The 17,175-nt window shown below is 44.5% G+C and overlaps 1 protein-coding gene across 8 annotated transcripts in view; it reads left to right on the top strand.

The window, feature by feature from the left end:
- Nucleotides 1-2,533: 2,533 nt before the first annotated feature.
- The window catches only part of TBC1D8 (TBC1 domain family member 8), a 104,117-nt gene continuing 89,475 nt past the window's right edge, over nt 2,534-17,175 (top strand). For all 8 annotated transcript variants that reach the window (XM_059406278.1, XM_059406277.1, XM_059406276.1 and 5 more), the window contains exon 1: nt 2,534-2,845. In XM_059406278.1, coding sequence (XP_059262261.1) covers nt 2,719-2,845 — 127 coding nt within the window. In that variant the 5' untranslated portion in view covers nt 2,534-2,718. The remainder of the gene's footprint in view (nt 2,846-17,175) is intronic.

Below are 17,175 nucleotides of genomic sequence, written 5' to 3'. Positions count from 1 at the left end.
AAACAAACAAGTAAGCAAACTCTCCAGAGCAATTAGAAACAGCCATCTTGCTCTCCAACCTTTGTAGTTATCATTATTGCAATCAAGTGCAACAGCAAGAACCCCCAAAGCCTTGTCCCCCGTCTGCCCCTCACACTACCACAGTGCTAATTGGAGTATCTTGCTGCATCTGTGGGCCACAGATGACTACATCTCTTTTGCTCCCTCTGCACGCACAGATAGGTGAGTAACACAGCCAGAATTCCACATTGAGGAACTTACCCCGGGGCCACTCCAGGCAGCAATCAGGGTCCTGGCAGGAAACGGAATCCAACTCAGAATGGTTTAAGAAACTTGCTACTCAACAGGTGTGGACAGGCTTAGGGAGCCAGCTGTATTTGTTTGTTGGAATTGCCATAACAAAGCACCACCAACCCTATGGTTTCAAACAACAGAAATTGTCTCACTGTTCCAGAGGCTAGAAGTCTGAGATCTGGGTGTTGGTAGGGTTGGTTCCTTCTGAGAGCACTAGGAAAAGATCTGTTCCAGGACTTTCTACTGGCTTCCAGTAGTACTTTGGCTTGTGGCAACACAACTCCCAAATTCTCAAGGTGTTCTGTGTGCAAGTCTGCGTCTCAATTTCCCTTTTGTAAGGACACCAGTCATTTTGCACTGAGGCCCACCCTAACGACCTTATTGTAACTTAACTAATCACATCTGCAGTGACTCTATTTCCAAATAAAGTCACATTCTGAGGTACCAGAAATTAGAACTTCAACCTAAGAAATCTGGGAGACATAATTCAAACCATAACACCAAGAAGAGGTGGTGAACACCCAGACGTGAGCAAGAGGAGGATGTTGTTACCGCCGTGCCGGATATTCTCCATTGGCCTCTCCCCAACCTTCTTCACCTTGCTCTGCGCCCAGGAGGCTGACTTCTGTAGGATGCATTCCCTGTGCCCTAAACCACAAGGTCATATATACTGATCCATTTACCAGACATGTCCTTTCTGCTGGACCTGGTGGCAAATATATATTCATTTCCCAAGACCCAGTCAGACAAAAGCTGTTCTGAGGGGGCTTTTTCAGTCCCCTCCCTGAGGAACGGACTCTTCATTCTCTGCATCCCCACTGTTCCCACCATGACTTCCACTATGCTTTGTGCTCATTAGCTTACCTGTGAGTCCATCAGGGCAGGGCCCATTTCCTAGTCTCTGCAATTCCAAGACCTGGCAGCATGTCTGAGAGATGGAGTTTCCCGTGAATGTTTCTGGAAGCAATATTTTCTTGCCATCCCTGGCCACACGCTCCAGTGTGCCCAAGTCCCCCTGATCACAGCTGACTTCTTTCCTCAGTTTTACTCAGAGGGTATTTGTCAGTGATCTTCAGTGCTGGACCACAGATGTCCCTGCCCCCTGGGTGGGTATTTCTGTTTGCCCCTTGCACAGGGTTCTTCATGGGACTTCCAGCCACCTGGTCAGGTCTAGGCTTTGCAATGACCCCTTCTGATCCTCTGCAGACAGACTCCCTGGTTGCCAGAGAGAAGTGTCACTCAGTTCTCACGTGTTGGGTGGGGGATTTACTTCAACTTTTCGGTTCTGTCCTAATTAAGTCACATTTTGTCAGGGACCTCTTTGTCAAAACCTGAGGGCCGTTTTGGTGGGTGTTTTTCTTTACTTCTCTTTTGCTAGCGGTGTTGGGATTCTCTGCCTTTCCAAGGACACAGCTAGGAGGAGGACAACCAGGCCGTTCAAGGTCAGCTCCATTTGTCTATTTCTACAAGAGCTTTGAGGAAATACTCATTTTAAAAATCCTACCTCCACCTTCCCTGTAGCTTTTCTTTAATATCACCTACTCCGTATTTCCCAGCCTTTCAGTTCTCTTAGAACAAATGCGACTGGTTTCATTGCGGGGTAGGGGACTCGCAGGGGGGCCCTAATATACACACGAGGGCATCCAGTTTGAGTTTGGTCTGACGCCTTGCTTCAGGGTCCTACAGCATCGCTACCTCTTCAGCCGTTCTGTCAGATCCCTCACGAGAGCATGGAAAACGTGGGCCAAGCGTTTTTAAAAATTAGAAAACAATTATTTTAAAATTTTAATACTATTTTTTGATTGTCTGTAAAAATGTTCCTGTTATGTTAAATGCTAGTTATGCCAAACACACCTGGGTTTTCCGTAGTGCATCCTGCTGCCCCTCAAAACAAATGCCCTCAGCTGGGCAACCTGCCTCTGTGAGAACAAGATGTCCTTTTCCCTCGCCCCTCCTCCTCTCAAAGTGAGGGGCGGGGAGACCAGTCCTGCGGTCCCGAGCTGTCTCCCAGTACCGGCGGAGGAAAGACAAGAGTCGAGGCGCTCCCCGCAAGCGCAGCGGAGAGAGGAGGGGGTACCTGGTAGCCGTGATGGGACTTCCTCCCTCCACTCCGGAACTGTGCGCTGGAGTGGCCGGGACTCGGAAACCCAGGCGGCGCCACTGGAGCTGGAGGAGTGGGGGTGGTCGGTGGGCGGACTCGGGGCGGGTCTATGGGCGGAGCCGGGGTGGGGGCGGGGCCTGCGCGACTGCGCGGGCTGCGAGCTGCGAGCTGCGCCGGCTGCGCTCCCGGGACTCTCGGAGCGCAGGACGCCGGCCGGCTGTGGTCTTTGCGGCCGCCGCTTCCTCCCGAGCGGGCTCGGCCCGGCGCAGCAGACAGCCGGGGCGATGTGAGCCGGGGCCCGCGGGCGCGGTCGGACCGCTGCGATGTGGCTCAAGCCCGAGGAGGTGCTGCTGAAGAACGCCTTGAAGCTCTGGGTGACTCAGAAGAGCAGCTGCTACTTCATCCTGCAGCGGCGCCGCGGGCACGGCGAGGGGGGCGGCCGCCTCACGGGTAAGGGGCGCGCCGGGGCTGGCCGGCGCAGCGGCCCGGGCCCCGGACCTCGCTCCCCGCCGGGCCCGCGGGCCCCAGCCCGAGGTGCTGCGCAGGGGGCGATTTCGTGGGAGACGCCCGGCCGGGACGGCCCGGCCTCGGGCTTGTTTTCCTTTCTTCTGCATTTCTCTTGCGAGCCCCCGTCGAGGTTGTAGCAAAAGGGACTTGTGGGCTCGTGCGTTTTTGCGGGCGAGCCAGGTGCCTTCGCTGCCTGGCCCAGTGACCGCATGGAGGCCAGACTTGGCTCAGGAATCGAAGGAGAAACGCCGACTGGAGCGCGAGCCTAGGGGGCAAGGGCCGGCCCGGGAGGAGCGCAGGCCGCGGTGCAGGGCCAGGTGACAGCGGGGCGCGCCCCAGCCGGCCCGGACTCGGCCATCTGGAAGCGCCCGAGTCTCCAGGTGGTGTCTCGGCTGGGGACGAACGGCCGGCCCACGGCCCGGCGCTGCCCCGGAGACCCTGGCAAGCTGGGATTGTCGGGTCTGTGGGCAGGGCGGGCCGGAGACCATCTGCTCACCGCGAGGAGAAACTGAGGCAGGGCGAATCCCAAGCTTTTGATCTTAGTAGCAAAATTGAGCAGGTCATTTCCACCCCCCGCCCCCATTTGTTTCTCACAAGCAATGATAGGAAAAAACCTCAGGCTTGTAAAATTTGTAGAAAACAGATCATTTTTTTCCTAAAAGTTACTCTCCAGAGCTCTGTGAAGATCAAGCGTTTGGAAAAATTGAGGCCAGTTGGCATAGCTGGGCCACCTGTTTAAAGGGGTCAGTGGGGGAACAGTTTATTAGCCTTTTTCACTTGTGTTTAGGGAATCTATATGGAATTTTTAAATTTTGGAATCTGAAATAAAAGAGACCTTAGATTTTCCCCCTATTACATCCCTGCTTATACCGAGAATGAGTATGAGACCAAGGCTGGAAAGAGAGGTCAAGAGACTTGAGTCTCTAGGCTCACTGCTGGTGATTCCAGTGTTTGCTTATTCTGGGGGAAGGTTCTCCTGGAGTAAAGTCGAATGGGGAGATGTGATCAATAGTCCCTGAAATAGAACTAACTGCAGTGGGAATTACCCTTCCTGTACTTTAGACTCGGAAGGTGAGCAAGCTGGCAGTTGGATGCCATGAGAGGGTGGATTTCACTGAGTGTCAAGGAGTGGGTATGATTAGGTGGCATTCTGAATGGAAGGGTGGTTGGGTAGTTGAGGAATCTGGATGAAGGGTGTAGTAGTGGGGTGACTTGTAGTGGGGACAGATTGGGCAGCAGGTGGGCCTGCTCTGAGAGCTGCTTTAAGCTCTGAGGGAGGGAGTTAGTGGAGGAGGCGGGAGGCCATAAGAGGCCTTGGTGAGTCCCTGAGCAGCACAGTGGCACTTCATGCCAGAGCTCTTGGGAAATGGAGGTTGGTGGTGCCCTGTGAGGCCCATCAGAGACAAAGAGGCCAGAGATGTGGTTTGTCCCCCCAGTCCTTCCAGGGCAGTGTGTCTTAATTTTTGATGTGTTAAATACAGTACCTGGCCTGTAAATGGTCTCTTTTAGTGGAGGGTGAGGACAGGGTTTGAACGTGTGGAACATCTGCCCAGCAAGTGTTTTTTATCATTAATCCATTGCTTGCTGATATTGTGGGGTGTTCTTGTGACTGCCTTGAGAAAGACTTCAGGGTATTCAGCTTCTAGCAAGGGAGACAGGTCCAGGCAAGCGGGCCAAAGCCTCAGATACGATGCCTGATAGAGACTGAGGTCAACCTCCCTTCTGGAGAACCTGGCTTTATTGTCTAGAGCCTACTGCAATGAATGCAAAATGATGCAGCCCCCCTCCTTGTTGCATTCCAAAATCAAACAGGTCTCATGTCATCATACCTGTGGCTTTGACCTTACTTGGCATATACTTTGGGTTTGGGTTTACGTTGAGTATGCACCATTTTCTTGTTAAAGACAATACAATTGAGAAAACAAAAAACCCCATAAAAAGGCAGATGACACTTTGCTTTATTTCTTGGGGACTCAGAACCTCTTCTTGATGTTAGAAGTGTGACATCTCTTTGGCTGCTAGATACTTTACCTTCAGGCTTTTAGCTGGGAAGCAACTAACCAGAGCCATGCTGATTGAGCAACCCAGAGTTACCACATCCACCGATGAGCTGGTCCTAACCCAACTACTTATATATGTTGTAAAGTCAAGATTATGTGACACAGAAGGCAGCTTCATGTTGGTGGTGGTTTTCAGAATATGTAGAATTCTAATTTAGCAATTTATTTTAAAGGTTTAAGACTTCAGACTGAGTTAATGAAAATAATGAGGGCTAACATGCATATTCTGCATATTTTTTTGGAGAGAAGCAAGTAGAAATGGTTTGAGAGGAGTTGGAAATAAAATGTAAGGGAGTGGTAATGAAGTGTCTTTTTTTTATTGTGATGCTGAATTTGTTATCAGTAAGAGCTTAAACATATGAGATCTCCCTTGGCATTTAATCTGACATGTTTAAAAATTGCCCACCCACAGAAATAAAAGGTTTTGTTTCATTGAAGATTATAATTAATCTTCCTATTAATATAAATACACTCACACCTATATACATTCCCTGTATCCATTTCCAGTTTTATTTTCTCTATAGCTCTCTCTCACTTTCTAACATACAATATACTCCTTCATTTTGTCATTGTTTCCCCATGCTGAATTGTCTGTTTTAGGAAAGCAGGTATTTTACATATGAAAGTGCCTAGCACATAGTACATGCTCATTAAACGTTTGTAGGATGAATATGTGAATGAATATATGCATGAATGATGGAATCTATTTTTTTCTTAAAGGCTGGGTGGAGGGAGAGGTCCAGCTTTTCTGACTGAGGCTGAGCTGATCACATGAGATAGGAACATCCCCTTTCTCTTCTGGGTTTCCTGTTTACCTGGCAGTATGATCACTGTGGAAAGCTGGAGGTAGTGGGTGGGAAACAAAGACCTCTTCCTTTTGTCTTTTTTTTGTAGCACCCGACTTTTAGGGGGAAGGATTAGGGCCTCAGCTTTTCAGGTGGCCTGTTACCACCCCCTAGGATCTATCTGGGGAAGGACATCCTGGGCTTGAGATAGTAGTGGGAGTCAGAGACCTTTTCCTCCAGTTAGAACATGGTGTGGCTGAATATAGCATCATAAAATGTTTCCAGAGCTCCTGGGATAGAAGTGATTTTGCTGCTCTGGAAGGGAGGAAGTTAAGGTATGCAAGTATTCACTTGGATATAGTCTCTAGCCCTTGGGAATATTTTAAAATTATTTTTAACTTTTATTTTAAACGTAGTTGACACACAATGTTACATTGGTTTCAGGTGTATGGGAATATTTCTTAAGTTTAGTCAGCTCTGGGAGAACTGAGTGGGAGAAATTAGCATTTGGGAGGGGCCGACAGAACACACCCTTACTGTCCTCTCCCCCAGCGTTCCCTGAAGCACTTAAAATGAGCAGCACAAATGTGACTTTATTTACTTATTTATTTTAAATATTTATTTATTTGGCAGAGAGATTATAAGTAGAGAAGCAGGCAGAGAGAGAGGGGGAAGCAGACTGCCTGCTGAGCAGAAAGCTCAATGTGGGGCTCAATCCCAGGACCCTGAGATCACCACCTGAGCCGAAGGCTGATGCTTAACAGATTGAGCCACCCAGGAGCCCCAAACATAGCTTTAAAGACTGAATGTCCGTCACCCAGATGGCTGCTCTGAACGTTTTTATTTTTCAGTGTTTATTATGTGTGTTCCTGTATAATCTTGTACTTCTTTCCCCAAAGAAGCTGGCAGTTAAAAAATTGTAATTTGAAGAAAATTTTGATGTCTTCTACTTTCCAGAATGTTTACTTTCAGCCCCTGTTCCTGTCACTGCATTTATAATAGGGGCTAACAGTTTCCTCAATAGCTATGTTCACAGGAGGAAGCAGGGTGTAGTGGAAAATAGGGGCTTTGAGTCAAGATAAGCCTCTTGGTTACAAATCCAGGGCAGAGAGGCCTTGTGCTAGTTTATTTCGATTCTTTGAGCCTTAGTTTAACAGCTTCAAGACAGGAACAATAATGAAACTTACTTTAGAGGGTTACAAACTACTTTCCACTGTAGCTACAGCATTTTACATTCTTACCAGCAATTAAATTCTAATTAAAACAAGGCTTAGAATTAAAACTATATGAGGGGCTCAGCTAGCTGCACTTGCCACCTTCAGGTTTGGAAAAAAAAAGTCATACTTAAAGAATTGACTAACGAAAGGGCTTCTTAGAATAAACGTGTTATAAAGAAGTTTGCATTCTAGTGGATATAGAAAACACTTATTACCAAAGTATGTATGTATGTATGTGTTATGTATTTAAAGATTTTTATTAGAGAATGAGCAAGTGAGAGCGGTGAGTGGGAGGAGGGGCAGAGGAAGAGGAAGAAGCAGATGCCCTGCCGAGCAGGGAGCCCACGCAGGGACTCAGTCCCAGGACCCTGGGATCCTGACGAGCTAAAGTCTGACATTTAACTGATTGAGCCACTAAGGCACACCGATTATTGCAGTATTTAATAAGTATAATTGGAAAGTTAAATATTTAAATAGCAGTTTGTGCTAACAGGATTTGCTCACAGAGCTTCTTTGAAATCTTTTGTTAAATCTTAGTAAATAAAGGGAACTTCACCTTGGTGTTCCAGGCATTGAGTGTGAGTGACCGTGCCCAGAGTGAATTGTCTGCTGTGACTGGAAGAGTGTCCCAAAGTCTGGGGGATATGAAACTGACACCAGAGATTCATGTGGGGTCATTAGTCCTGCTTAGAATGACTCTGTTGAAAGGTTGGAAACTGGTGAAGCCCAGGTGTTGCCTTTCTTGGCGAGTCCATTCGACATTGATTGTAGTCTTGCTCAGGTAGCTGAACTTGTTGGTGTTTTTTTTGCCTGCATTCATTCATTCATTTAAAGTAGGCTCCAGGGGCGCCTGGGTGGCTCAGTGTGTTAAGCCGCTGCCTTCGGTTCAGGTCATGATCTCAGGGTCCTGGGATCGAGCCCCGCATCGGGCTCTCTGCTCAGCAGGGAGCCTGCTTCCTCCTCTCTCTCTGCCTACCTCTCTGCCTGCTTGTGATCTCTCTCTGTAAAATAAATAAATAAAATCTTAAAAAAAAAAATAAATAAAGTAGGCTCCACATCCAATGTGGGGCTTGAACTCACCACCCTGAAATGAAGAGTCACATGCTTGACTGACTGAGCCAGCCAGGTGCCCCTGAATTTGCTGGTGGTTTTAATCTTCACCACCGACAAAACTCTTTCGGTTTAATGGGGCAGTCTTTGCATTGTGTAGATTTCCCAGATAATGGCTGGAGAGTTTTATGTGCTTTGGTCTTGTTTTCCAAAAGCACAATAAGGAAGAAAGACAAATAAAAGAAGTATTTTGATTTTAGGAGCATAAATTGGAAGATATCTTCTAATACAGATATACAAGTAAAATGACTGATTTATTTTTAAGGGCTGATAAGCTATTAGTAAAAGCTTGGGAGTTTCCAACAGTTGCATTTAATGAAAGCATAAGAAGGGCACTGTAATTAGGTAATCAAACAAGGCAGGGACTGTGTCCCTCGAGGAATAATGTGAGGTACAAATGTGTGGGTGGCGCAGTAGCAGAGGCTAGAGCCAGCCATCTCAGCCTAATTGGAACTCTTTAGGAAGAGCTGAAAATGATTGAGAGGCTTGTAGCTTTTAAAGAATTCATTTATTAGCCGTGAAGGGATAGGATTTTATGATCTTGACTATATTCTGGTAGCATTGGTTAGAGGAGGAATTTATTTTAAATGAAAGTAGTAAATCTGATCATATTTCCAGGACAGATTTCCCCCCTAATTTTAATAACTTTAATCATTTGTACTGAAACCAGCCCCAAACAAATTTTAACAGCTGCTTGGGTGTTGGATGAGCTATCCTGTACCACGTCTTTCTCCTTCCCTTTCTCCTCATAAGCACAGACACTCCAGCTTGTTAGGTACTTCCCAGGACCTCCCTTCTGTGGGAGGTGCCCTCACCTCCCCCTCTGCCTGGCTAATTCTTTTCTCCCTCTCCCACCCTTCAGATCTCAGTCTGGGTCCACTGCCTGGTGATGGTGTCCTGGGCCCCTCGCTCCTCTGATCCTCTTCTCCTGCCTCTGCTTTTTCCTTTATAGTGCTTACCCTGTGCTGTGATGTGGCCTTTTGTGGCTTTATCACTTTCTGGGGAACCCGATCCTGAGCTTCAGGACAGAGCTCCCAGATCTGTGTCCCTCACCGTTATGCCTCCAGCACTGAACAGTTTCTGGCACTAGAGCACTCAATAAATACCTAGCAAATCCATGGCTGTTTAGGTAGAAATGATAGGTGTGAGCCTTTGAGGCTGAGAAATGTTTCATATCATCCTAAAAATGGGAATTATGCAAAAAACAGGAATAAATAATAGCGTTGTCATTGCAGTTTCTCAGGCCTGCCCTGCATGCCTGTAAGGACTAGTGGTGGTTTGTCAGCTGTGCCAGCCCAGCTGTTAGAACTGCCCGTTGGTAACCTTTATGTAAATGACCCTATACAGACCCAGAATGATTTCCCTAGTACATCACCAGCCAACTGACACAGCTCTGCGGAGTTGAGTCATTAATATTCCTGAACATTTGGTGGGTCTGTTGTTCCACCAGATTTTATTTTTCTGCTTCCTGCTTTTCACTTTAAAAAAGGAAGGAAAAATCAACAACAAAATAAACAGCCCCAAAGAAACTCTCCTGAGGAAAGGGTACTATATGCTGTGGTTGATTTTCTTCTGAACAAGTAGTTACTGATAGAGAATGGATATTCAAAATATTCAAAAATAATAAATAAGATTGTAGTTTGCCTGAAGCTTTAAGATGGGAAATCTATGTGCATAAGAGGATATAATGTAAATATAAAGTATAAGTAATATAATACCTATCACCTGTCACTAAAAAATAGAATATTTGCAATGTTTAAGAGCTCTCCTAAGTTTTTCTGATTACATTCCCCTCCTTAATACATTGTTGAGTTTTCTGTGCTTTTATAACTTTTATACAAAAGGAATAATATTTATTTTTCCTGAAGCTTGTTTTTCCACATTCTAGTTATATTTATAGTTTTATATATACATATACATATATACATATAGTTGTGCTTCTCTACTGTTGAACGATGTTGATGTGTGTAGCCATGTTCATTCATTTTTGCTGATAGGTAGTAATCCATTATTCATTCTCTGTCAGTTGATATTTGGGTTTCTAGTTGTTTTTTTAAATTACAAATAATGCTGCTGTGGACATTCTTTTTTTTTAAGATTTTAAAGAGAGAGAGAGCACGCACAAACAGGGGGAGTGGCAGGCAGAGAGAGAAGCGGGCTCCCCGCTGAGCAAGGAGCCCGCTAAAGGGCTCAATCCCAGGCCTATGGGATCATGACCTGAGCAGAAGGCAGGCGCTTACCCGACTGAGCCACCAAGGTGCCCCTGCTATGAACATTCTTGTGTAGTGTTCATATGAATGGAAGTTTCTCCAGAGACTATACCTGTTAGTGACCCTGTCAGATGTATCAGCCAAAATGGGCTACGTTATGTTATGATAACAAACACCCCAAACATCTCTGTGCACCCACATTAGTTTATTTCTCCCTCATGGTATATATCCAGTGTGGGCCCCCAGGGTTCTTTTCTCATGTAGGCCCCTCCAAGATGGCCTGACTGGAGGCTCCATTCCTAATGTTTCCATGGTTGCATAGTTATGGAGGGGTGGGGTGTAGGGGGTGACACTTTGATGAATCTCATGCTAGTGTTTAGAGCTTGCACCTGGCATTGACGCCCATCCCTTCTATTAATTTTATTTATTTATTTATTTAATTTATTTATTTTCCTTTTTTTGGTAAGCTCTATGCCCAGTGTTGGGCTTGAACTCATGACCCTGAGCTCAAGCGTCGCATGCGCTACCAACTGAGCCAGCCAGGCACCCCTATTCACTTTATATTGGCCAAAGCAAGTCACATGGCTCTGTAACCTCAAGGGCATGGGGAAGTGCCTTTTTCTTAATTTAGGAGCTATGTGTGTGTTTGTGTGTGTACATGCACATGTGTCTGTTCTGTATTCTTTTTGAAATATTAAAAATGTTTCTCACTCTATGAGTGGACTTTCTTTCTTTCTTTTTTTTTTTTTTTTAAGATTTTATGTATTTATTTGACAGAAACAGACCGAGAGAGGGACCACAAGCAGGGGAAATGGGAGAGGGAGAAGCAGACTTCCCACTGAGCAGGGAGCCTGATGTGGGGCTCCATCCCAGGATCCTTGGGCTCATGACCTGAGTGGAAGGCAGATGCTTTATGACTGAGCCACCCGGGTGACCCTATGACTTTTTGTTTTTGTTTGGGTATTTTGAAGAACCAATATTCTTAATTTCCATGCAGCCTAGTGTACAATCTTTTCGTGCAAGAGTTTATACTTTCTGTTACTTGTTTAAAAAGAAATCCTTAAAAGTGAATCTTTAGGATGATGATGAAGGGCAATCCTGAGGTGATGGCTGAGAGACCTCCTAGGTCCAGCTCTAGGTCCAGCTTAGAGTGGGTCAGAAGGCTATAGGACAGCTCCGAGGAGAAGGAAAATCAATAAGCACCTAATGTTCTTGCATGTGCTGAAGGGAGGTCTGTGCGCTAGAGAGGAATTATGGGTAAATTGTTATTTATTCTCTTAGAGTGTGTTTGCATGAGGTGGGGGGAGGGGCCAAGGAGGAGGCCAAGCCGGTTCCACACTCAGTGTGGAACCAGATTCCGGGCTCAGGCTCACAACTCTGAGATCATGACCTTAGCTGAAATCAAGAGTGGGACGCTTAACTGACTGAGCCACCCAGGCATCCCATGGGTAAATTATTGATACATAAAGAGCTAAGTCAACCAAAAATTCTGGGGCAGTTGTGAACTCCAGGGAAAATGAAAAGTTGTATAGTTAGGACTGGCTTCATAGTTTTACTACAAAGCTTAGCTCTCAATAATGTTCACATAGTTATAATAATGTAAATATTGACTAGTGATCCAACCAAGCCTAAGAGAGGTATGAGTGCTAGGTGGTGGTGGTCAGTGAAAAGGAACTAAACCCTCTACTTCTGAAAGCTTTTAGTGAATGGCTCAACTAAAAATTCAAGAAATGGTAATATAAACGTGTTCTTCAGAGTTGCAAGGGTAAATGCAAAAAGAATCAGTTAAGAATTGGAAGTGGTTGCTTTTGGGGAGGTGGGAAGTGGGAGTAGGGAGGGGTGAGGGGGCTGTTGTGTTTCTCACCAAACCTTGTAGAATTATAGGTTCCTTTATAGGCACATGTAAATTGGGTAAAATGTGGACTGAATCTAAAATTTGGGAGAGCTTGGCATTTTTTCTGGTTACCAGCTCTGTATGAGTAATGGGGCTAAAGAGAGGCCTTGAAGCTTTGTTGCATTCTTGCCCTATGGACCATGATTACTCTTGGATTGCCCAGGCCTCAGATATCTGTCCTCTCAGTAAACTATATTTAGCCTTCAAAATGTCTAGCATGTGTGGGGTGTGTCAGTTTCACAGAGGCTTAGGATCTAATTTCAGAAACGCATCTAATCTAGTCAGGTACCTTTATTTGAAATTAAAAGATAGCTATTCTGGATTTTTTTTCTCTCTAGAGAGGAAATCAGTTTAGAGTTATGTTTTCATCTCTGACCTAGCCTCAGAGATGTGGTTCTGTGACTAACCCATTTCTTCTGAGGTCTCAGTTTCTTTGCCTGCAAAACAATCACTAGTATCATTATTATTGTTATGAGAGTTTTATAATAATAGCAATGGGAGATTTCATACTTCAAACTGGCGTAGTTTCTAGATATGTTTGCAAAATCCATTTAATTATTTGTATTTAGAGAAGAAGGAAAAAGCCAACAGAACATTTCATTCAATAATGCCAGGCCTTGTGTTCTCATGAAGCTTATCACCTAGGGGAATGGGGAAAGCTAGTGGTGGTGGTAAAGTGATTATTAAGCCATGAAATACAGAATTATAAATGATGGTAATTGCTGGGGGTGCAGTGGCAATGAGAGGGAATAACAGGGGAGCTAATATAGAGTGGAGTGTCAGGGAGCATTTCTCTGAGGACCTGTAATCTTAGCTAAGACCCGCAGGGTATGTAGGATGATGTTAGGTGGGTAAAACCTGGAGGAAAGAGGCAGAGGAAACAGCCTACGTAAGAGCTCTGTGGCCTCTGAGAAGCTCTCTGGGCAAGTTCAGTTTGATGTGCTTATGAGCCACCTAGAAAGGCTTGTAGGGGAGGAAAACAGAGGGGACGGGGAATGGTCAGGAGAATGGAAGGAAATGAGCAGAGTGTATTTACCAACCGTCAAGAGAAAAGTTTATTCAAGAAGGAGGGAGGGAAGCCAGATGACTCTGCAGTATGGTATGGAAAAGGCTCATGGGACATTGGCACCCTCAGTGGGAGCACTTTGGGTGCAGGTAGGTGGGATGTGGGCGTGGAAGGCTGGGGAGGAAGTGGGCTTGCATGTGGAGGCAGCTTTATCAAGGTGGGATTTGGTGGGTTTTGGGTTATTATTTCAAACTTATTTTTTGTCAGCAAATGATAGAGCGTCTGTTGAAAGCTGCATCTGTAGGTGTGAAGTTGGGGAGGGGCTGCTGGGCCTTGAAGTGGGCAATGGCTAAGATTCGAATAGGTCAGCAACGTAGGTAAGGCATCCAGGTTAGCAGGATCTCAAGAGACAATTCCCAAGGAAGTTTGGTTTGGAAATAAGGTTAAGTACTCAGTACTGGGGGAAAAAATTACCTCAAAGAATCTGTAACTGACCACCAAAAGGATGAACTAATTTAAATGGATCCCAGGGATGTTGGCTCAGACTGGACAGTGGTTGTATCAATTGCCAAAAGAAATTCTTTGAGGAAACCATGGCAACTTAAAAATTGGTTGTTACTTGCTTGGCATTTGGTGCCATGTTGAGGTGCCTGTGTGTGAGATGCCCCTTGAACCATCTTGTCTGGGGTTTTGACTATGTAAATAGTCTTTTGTTGTCAATAATGTTATTAGCATTCAATGATAGAATTTATTTCTAGAAGGAAAATACAGATTAAATATCATTTCAGTAAATTATAAAGATTGACCAGGAAGTTTGACTATCCTGAATTATTGAGTCCATTCAACAATGTTTTAAGTAAATACATGGCCCAATGTTTGGGATATAGGGATGTTTTAATAAGAAAATGTGTTAGCATTCTTTTTTTTTTTTAATGTGTTAGCATTCTTAAAATGGATTGTTCTAGGGGCACCTGGGTGATTCAGTGGTTAAGCATTTGCCTTTTGGCTCAGGTCATGATGTCAGGGTCCTGGGATTGAGCTGTGGGTCAAGTTCGGGGTCTACTTCTCTCTCTGTGTCCCTCCGTACCCCCACCACCCCCACCCCTGGGCTTGTGCTCTCTCTCTCTTTAAAAAAATGGGATTGGTCTAGTGATGAAGGTTTGGAAGGAACCTTGCGAAGCAGTATTTGCATGACAGACACAATTTTAAAAGAAACTAAGTTCAACCTCAGGTAGAGAGATTTGGTTATTAACACCTATGCTGGGAGCATAGTGAGCTAAAGTTAGATTTTGAGTTTCTGTTATATTGCTATTGCAATGACATGTAAAATGTAAGCCAGGCATTAACATTTCTTTAGGAATGTATAGGTCACAATCTTCCATCTATCAAGGATTCAATCACGGCAAGAATTTGGCTGGAGAGATTAGGTTTTAGTAAAACCAGTCTCAAAACTGTGTGTGCATGCATGCGCATTTGTGTGTGTTTTTGTTTTAGCCTATAGTTTCCCGTATGTTTTTGAGATAAAGGAGAATGTGGCCCCTCATTCAGGTTTCAAAGTGGATAGTGTTTAATCTCAGTATAATGGACCTGCCTCTTAAGGTGGGGATTAGGTTCCAAAATCAAGATGAAGGACAACAATTGCTTGAAAAATAACCCTTAAAATCAGCAGGGCCCCCTTCTTGTGTTCATGTGACTAGGAGTTCCTGGAAAGTGGGGGCCTCTGTGGAGCCGGGGCCTCTAGCCCCCAGGGAGCTCACACCAGGGCCCCTGCTCCTGGATTGAGAGGCGGTCCATATAGCAGTTGTTTGGCCTTTGGCTGGTGCATGATGTTGAAGTAGATGAGTTAACATGAAATGTGTGTCTGCTTGTGGCTGCTTGCTGGTTGAAGTGAAGTCCCTGAGCTAGCTTCATGGCCACCTGAGGCTAAGAGTGATGACACTACACTTGGGCGCAATAACTTGGGAATTGCTATTAGGTGAGGTTGATGGTGGCATTTACTGGATCTACAGGTCTGATGTCTGTTGCTCTGATACTCGCAGTGAAAAGGTCTGTGTAAAGTGGATGTTGTTTCGTCTTGCAGTCCTTTGCTTGTCCTCATTTATCCAAATAAAACATTCAGGTTTGAGGAGAGAGATTTGGAGAGCCTCTTTAGGAATTGGAAAGTTCTCTTCAATAGGATTTGTCTCCCACTGCAAAAGCTGCTTTTCTTGTGTGATTTTTAACTTCCTATATGACCTGGAGAGCCGGATTTGAGTATTCTATATTTCATAGCGAAAAGTTAATTTAGAAGCATATCATAGTACACTTACTTTCTTTGAATTAAGGTTTGCAGAAACCCTAACTATAGGCAAAACCAGAAATGTGTTGATGGTACTTGAAATCTTGGTAAGGTTCACGACCAGAATCTCCACAGGTGAGCATACATTTATACCAGAAGGATCATTAGAAGGTCTCTCTGTGTGTGTGGGAGGGAGGGGGTGTGGGGAAACGAGGGGAAAAAAAGAGAGAAGGGGGAGAGGCAGGGAGACTCTAAGAGAGAGACTTGAATGGCAGATATACTCACACCAAAAGAGATCATAATCGCAGAAGCTTTGAAAACACATGTTTTAATCTGCTGTATGAATAATATTGACATACACATTCCTGAAAAGTTGTATTTAGAATCAGAATTTTATACATTGGACAGTTTTCCCATCATAGTTTCAGAGAGATGTACATTTTAAGTACAGAGCAAATGATTAAAAATGTGTGGAGAAATCTATAAATTGAAAAATCTATAAATATGAATATTTCAGATGTAAGCTTTTTAAAAATTAAACTAAGAATAACTTGGTTGATCAAAACTGTCAAAAACAAAGGGGGATGGGGACCTTTGTCTTCAGAATATCAGTGGTAAAAGGCAGTAAAGGCTGAGGATTAAAGGAAATTAGAGACATGGTTGAGTGTAATGCCCAACCCTAAAATGGGTCCTGAACGGGAAGGAGAAAGATGCTATCAACATGCTGTTGTTGGGTCAATGATGAAACTGGAATACAAATGGTAGATAAAAGTACCATGTGTGTTATACTTTGTGAGGTTGATAATGATGCTATTGTTGTATAAGAGGATACCTCTCCTTATTCATAGGAATAGGTCTCCCTTCAAACAATTCAGAAAAAATGTCTGTGCTTAATTATATCATATTATATCATGTATCAAGAGAAAGAGAACAAATACAGCAAATGGAATATGCTGTTAACAGTAGACAGATCTGTTTCATAGCAAAAGGTGTTTGAGTGTTCTTTGTCCTGTTTTAATTCCCAAAACTCGAACTTGAAATTATTTCCAAATAAAAAGATAAATAACTTTAAATGTGAACTTGAAACAGTTGTCCACCTTGATAGAGGTATTTTTTAGCCTATAATACCAAAATATAAAATATAACTGTAACTTACAAAAAATAACCCTTCGGGAAATTTCTGCTGGAAAAATTAGATTCATTGTGAATCTGAACTATGCACCCTCTGCTTTTCTTATTGGAACAAACATTGTTGTAACCTGCCCCCCCCATACAGAGAGTACAGAGTGGGGGTGTGGCAGGGTCAGGGTGGAGGGACAGAAAGAAGGAAGGAGCGAACTTTAAGCAGGCTCCAAGTTTAGTGAGGAGCTGAAGGTAGGGTTTGATCCCATGATGCCAAGATCATGACCTGAGCCAAAATCAAGAGTCAAGACGCCTAACCAACTGAGCTACCCAGATGCCCCATGTAACCTGCTTTTTAAAGAGTTGAGGTTTCTTGTGGGCCCAGATGCCACGTGCAGCAGGGCAGATGGTGTGTATAGATATTTACCACCTGCCCCAAATTGTAAGTGACTTTCATATATCATGTGTTATATATTACAGTGTTTGGTTAGACCTTTATTGTGGTCAACAAGCAGTTGAATTTTAAAAGAAGGAAAAGCTAGGAAAACAAATGGATTCAGCAAGTATTTACTGTGTGCTTCCGTGTGCCCA

The sequence above is a fragment of the Mustela nigripes genome, chromosome 7 (assembly GCF_022355385.1).
Source record: "Mustela nigripes isolate SB6536 chromosome 7, MUSNIG.SB6536, whole genome shotgun sequence".
Lineage (NCBI taxonomy): Eukaryota > Metazoa > Chordata > Mammalia > Carnivora > Mustelidae > Mustela > Mustela nigripes.
Note: the sequence above shows the minus strand (reverse complement) of the source record. Positions and strands in the feature narration are given on the sequence as shown.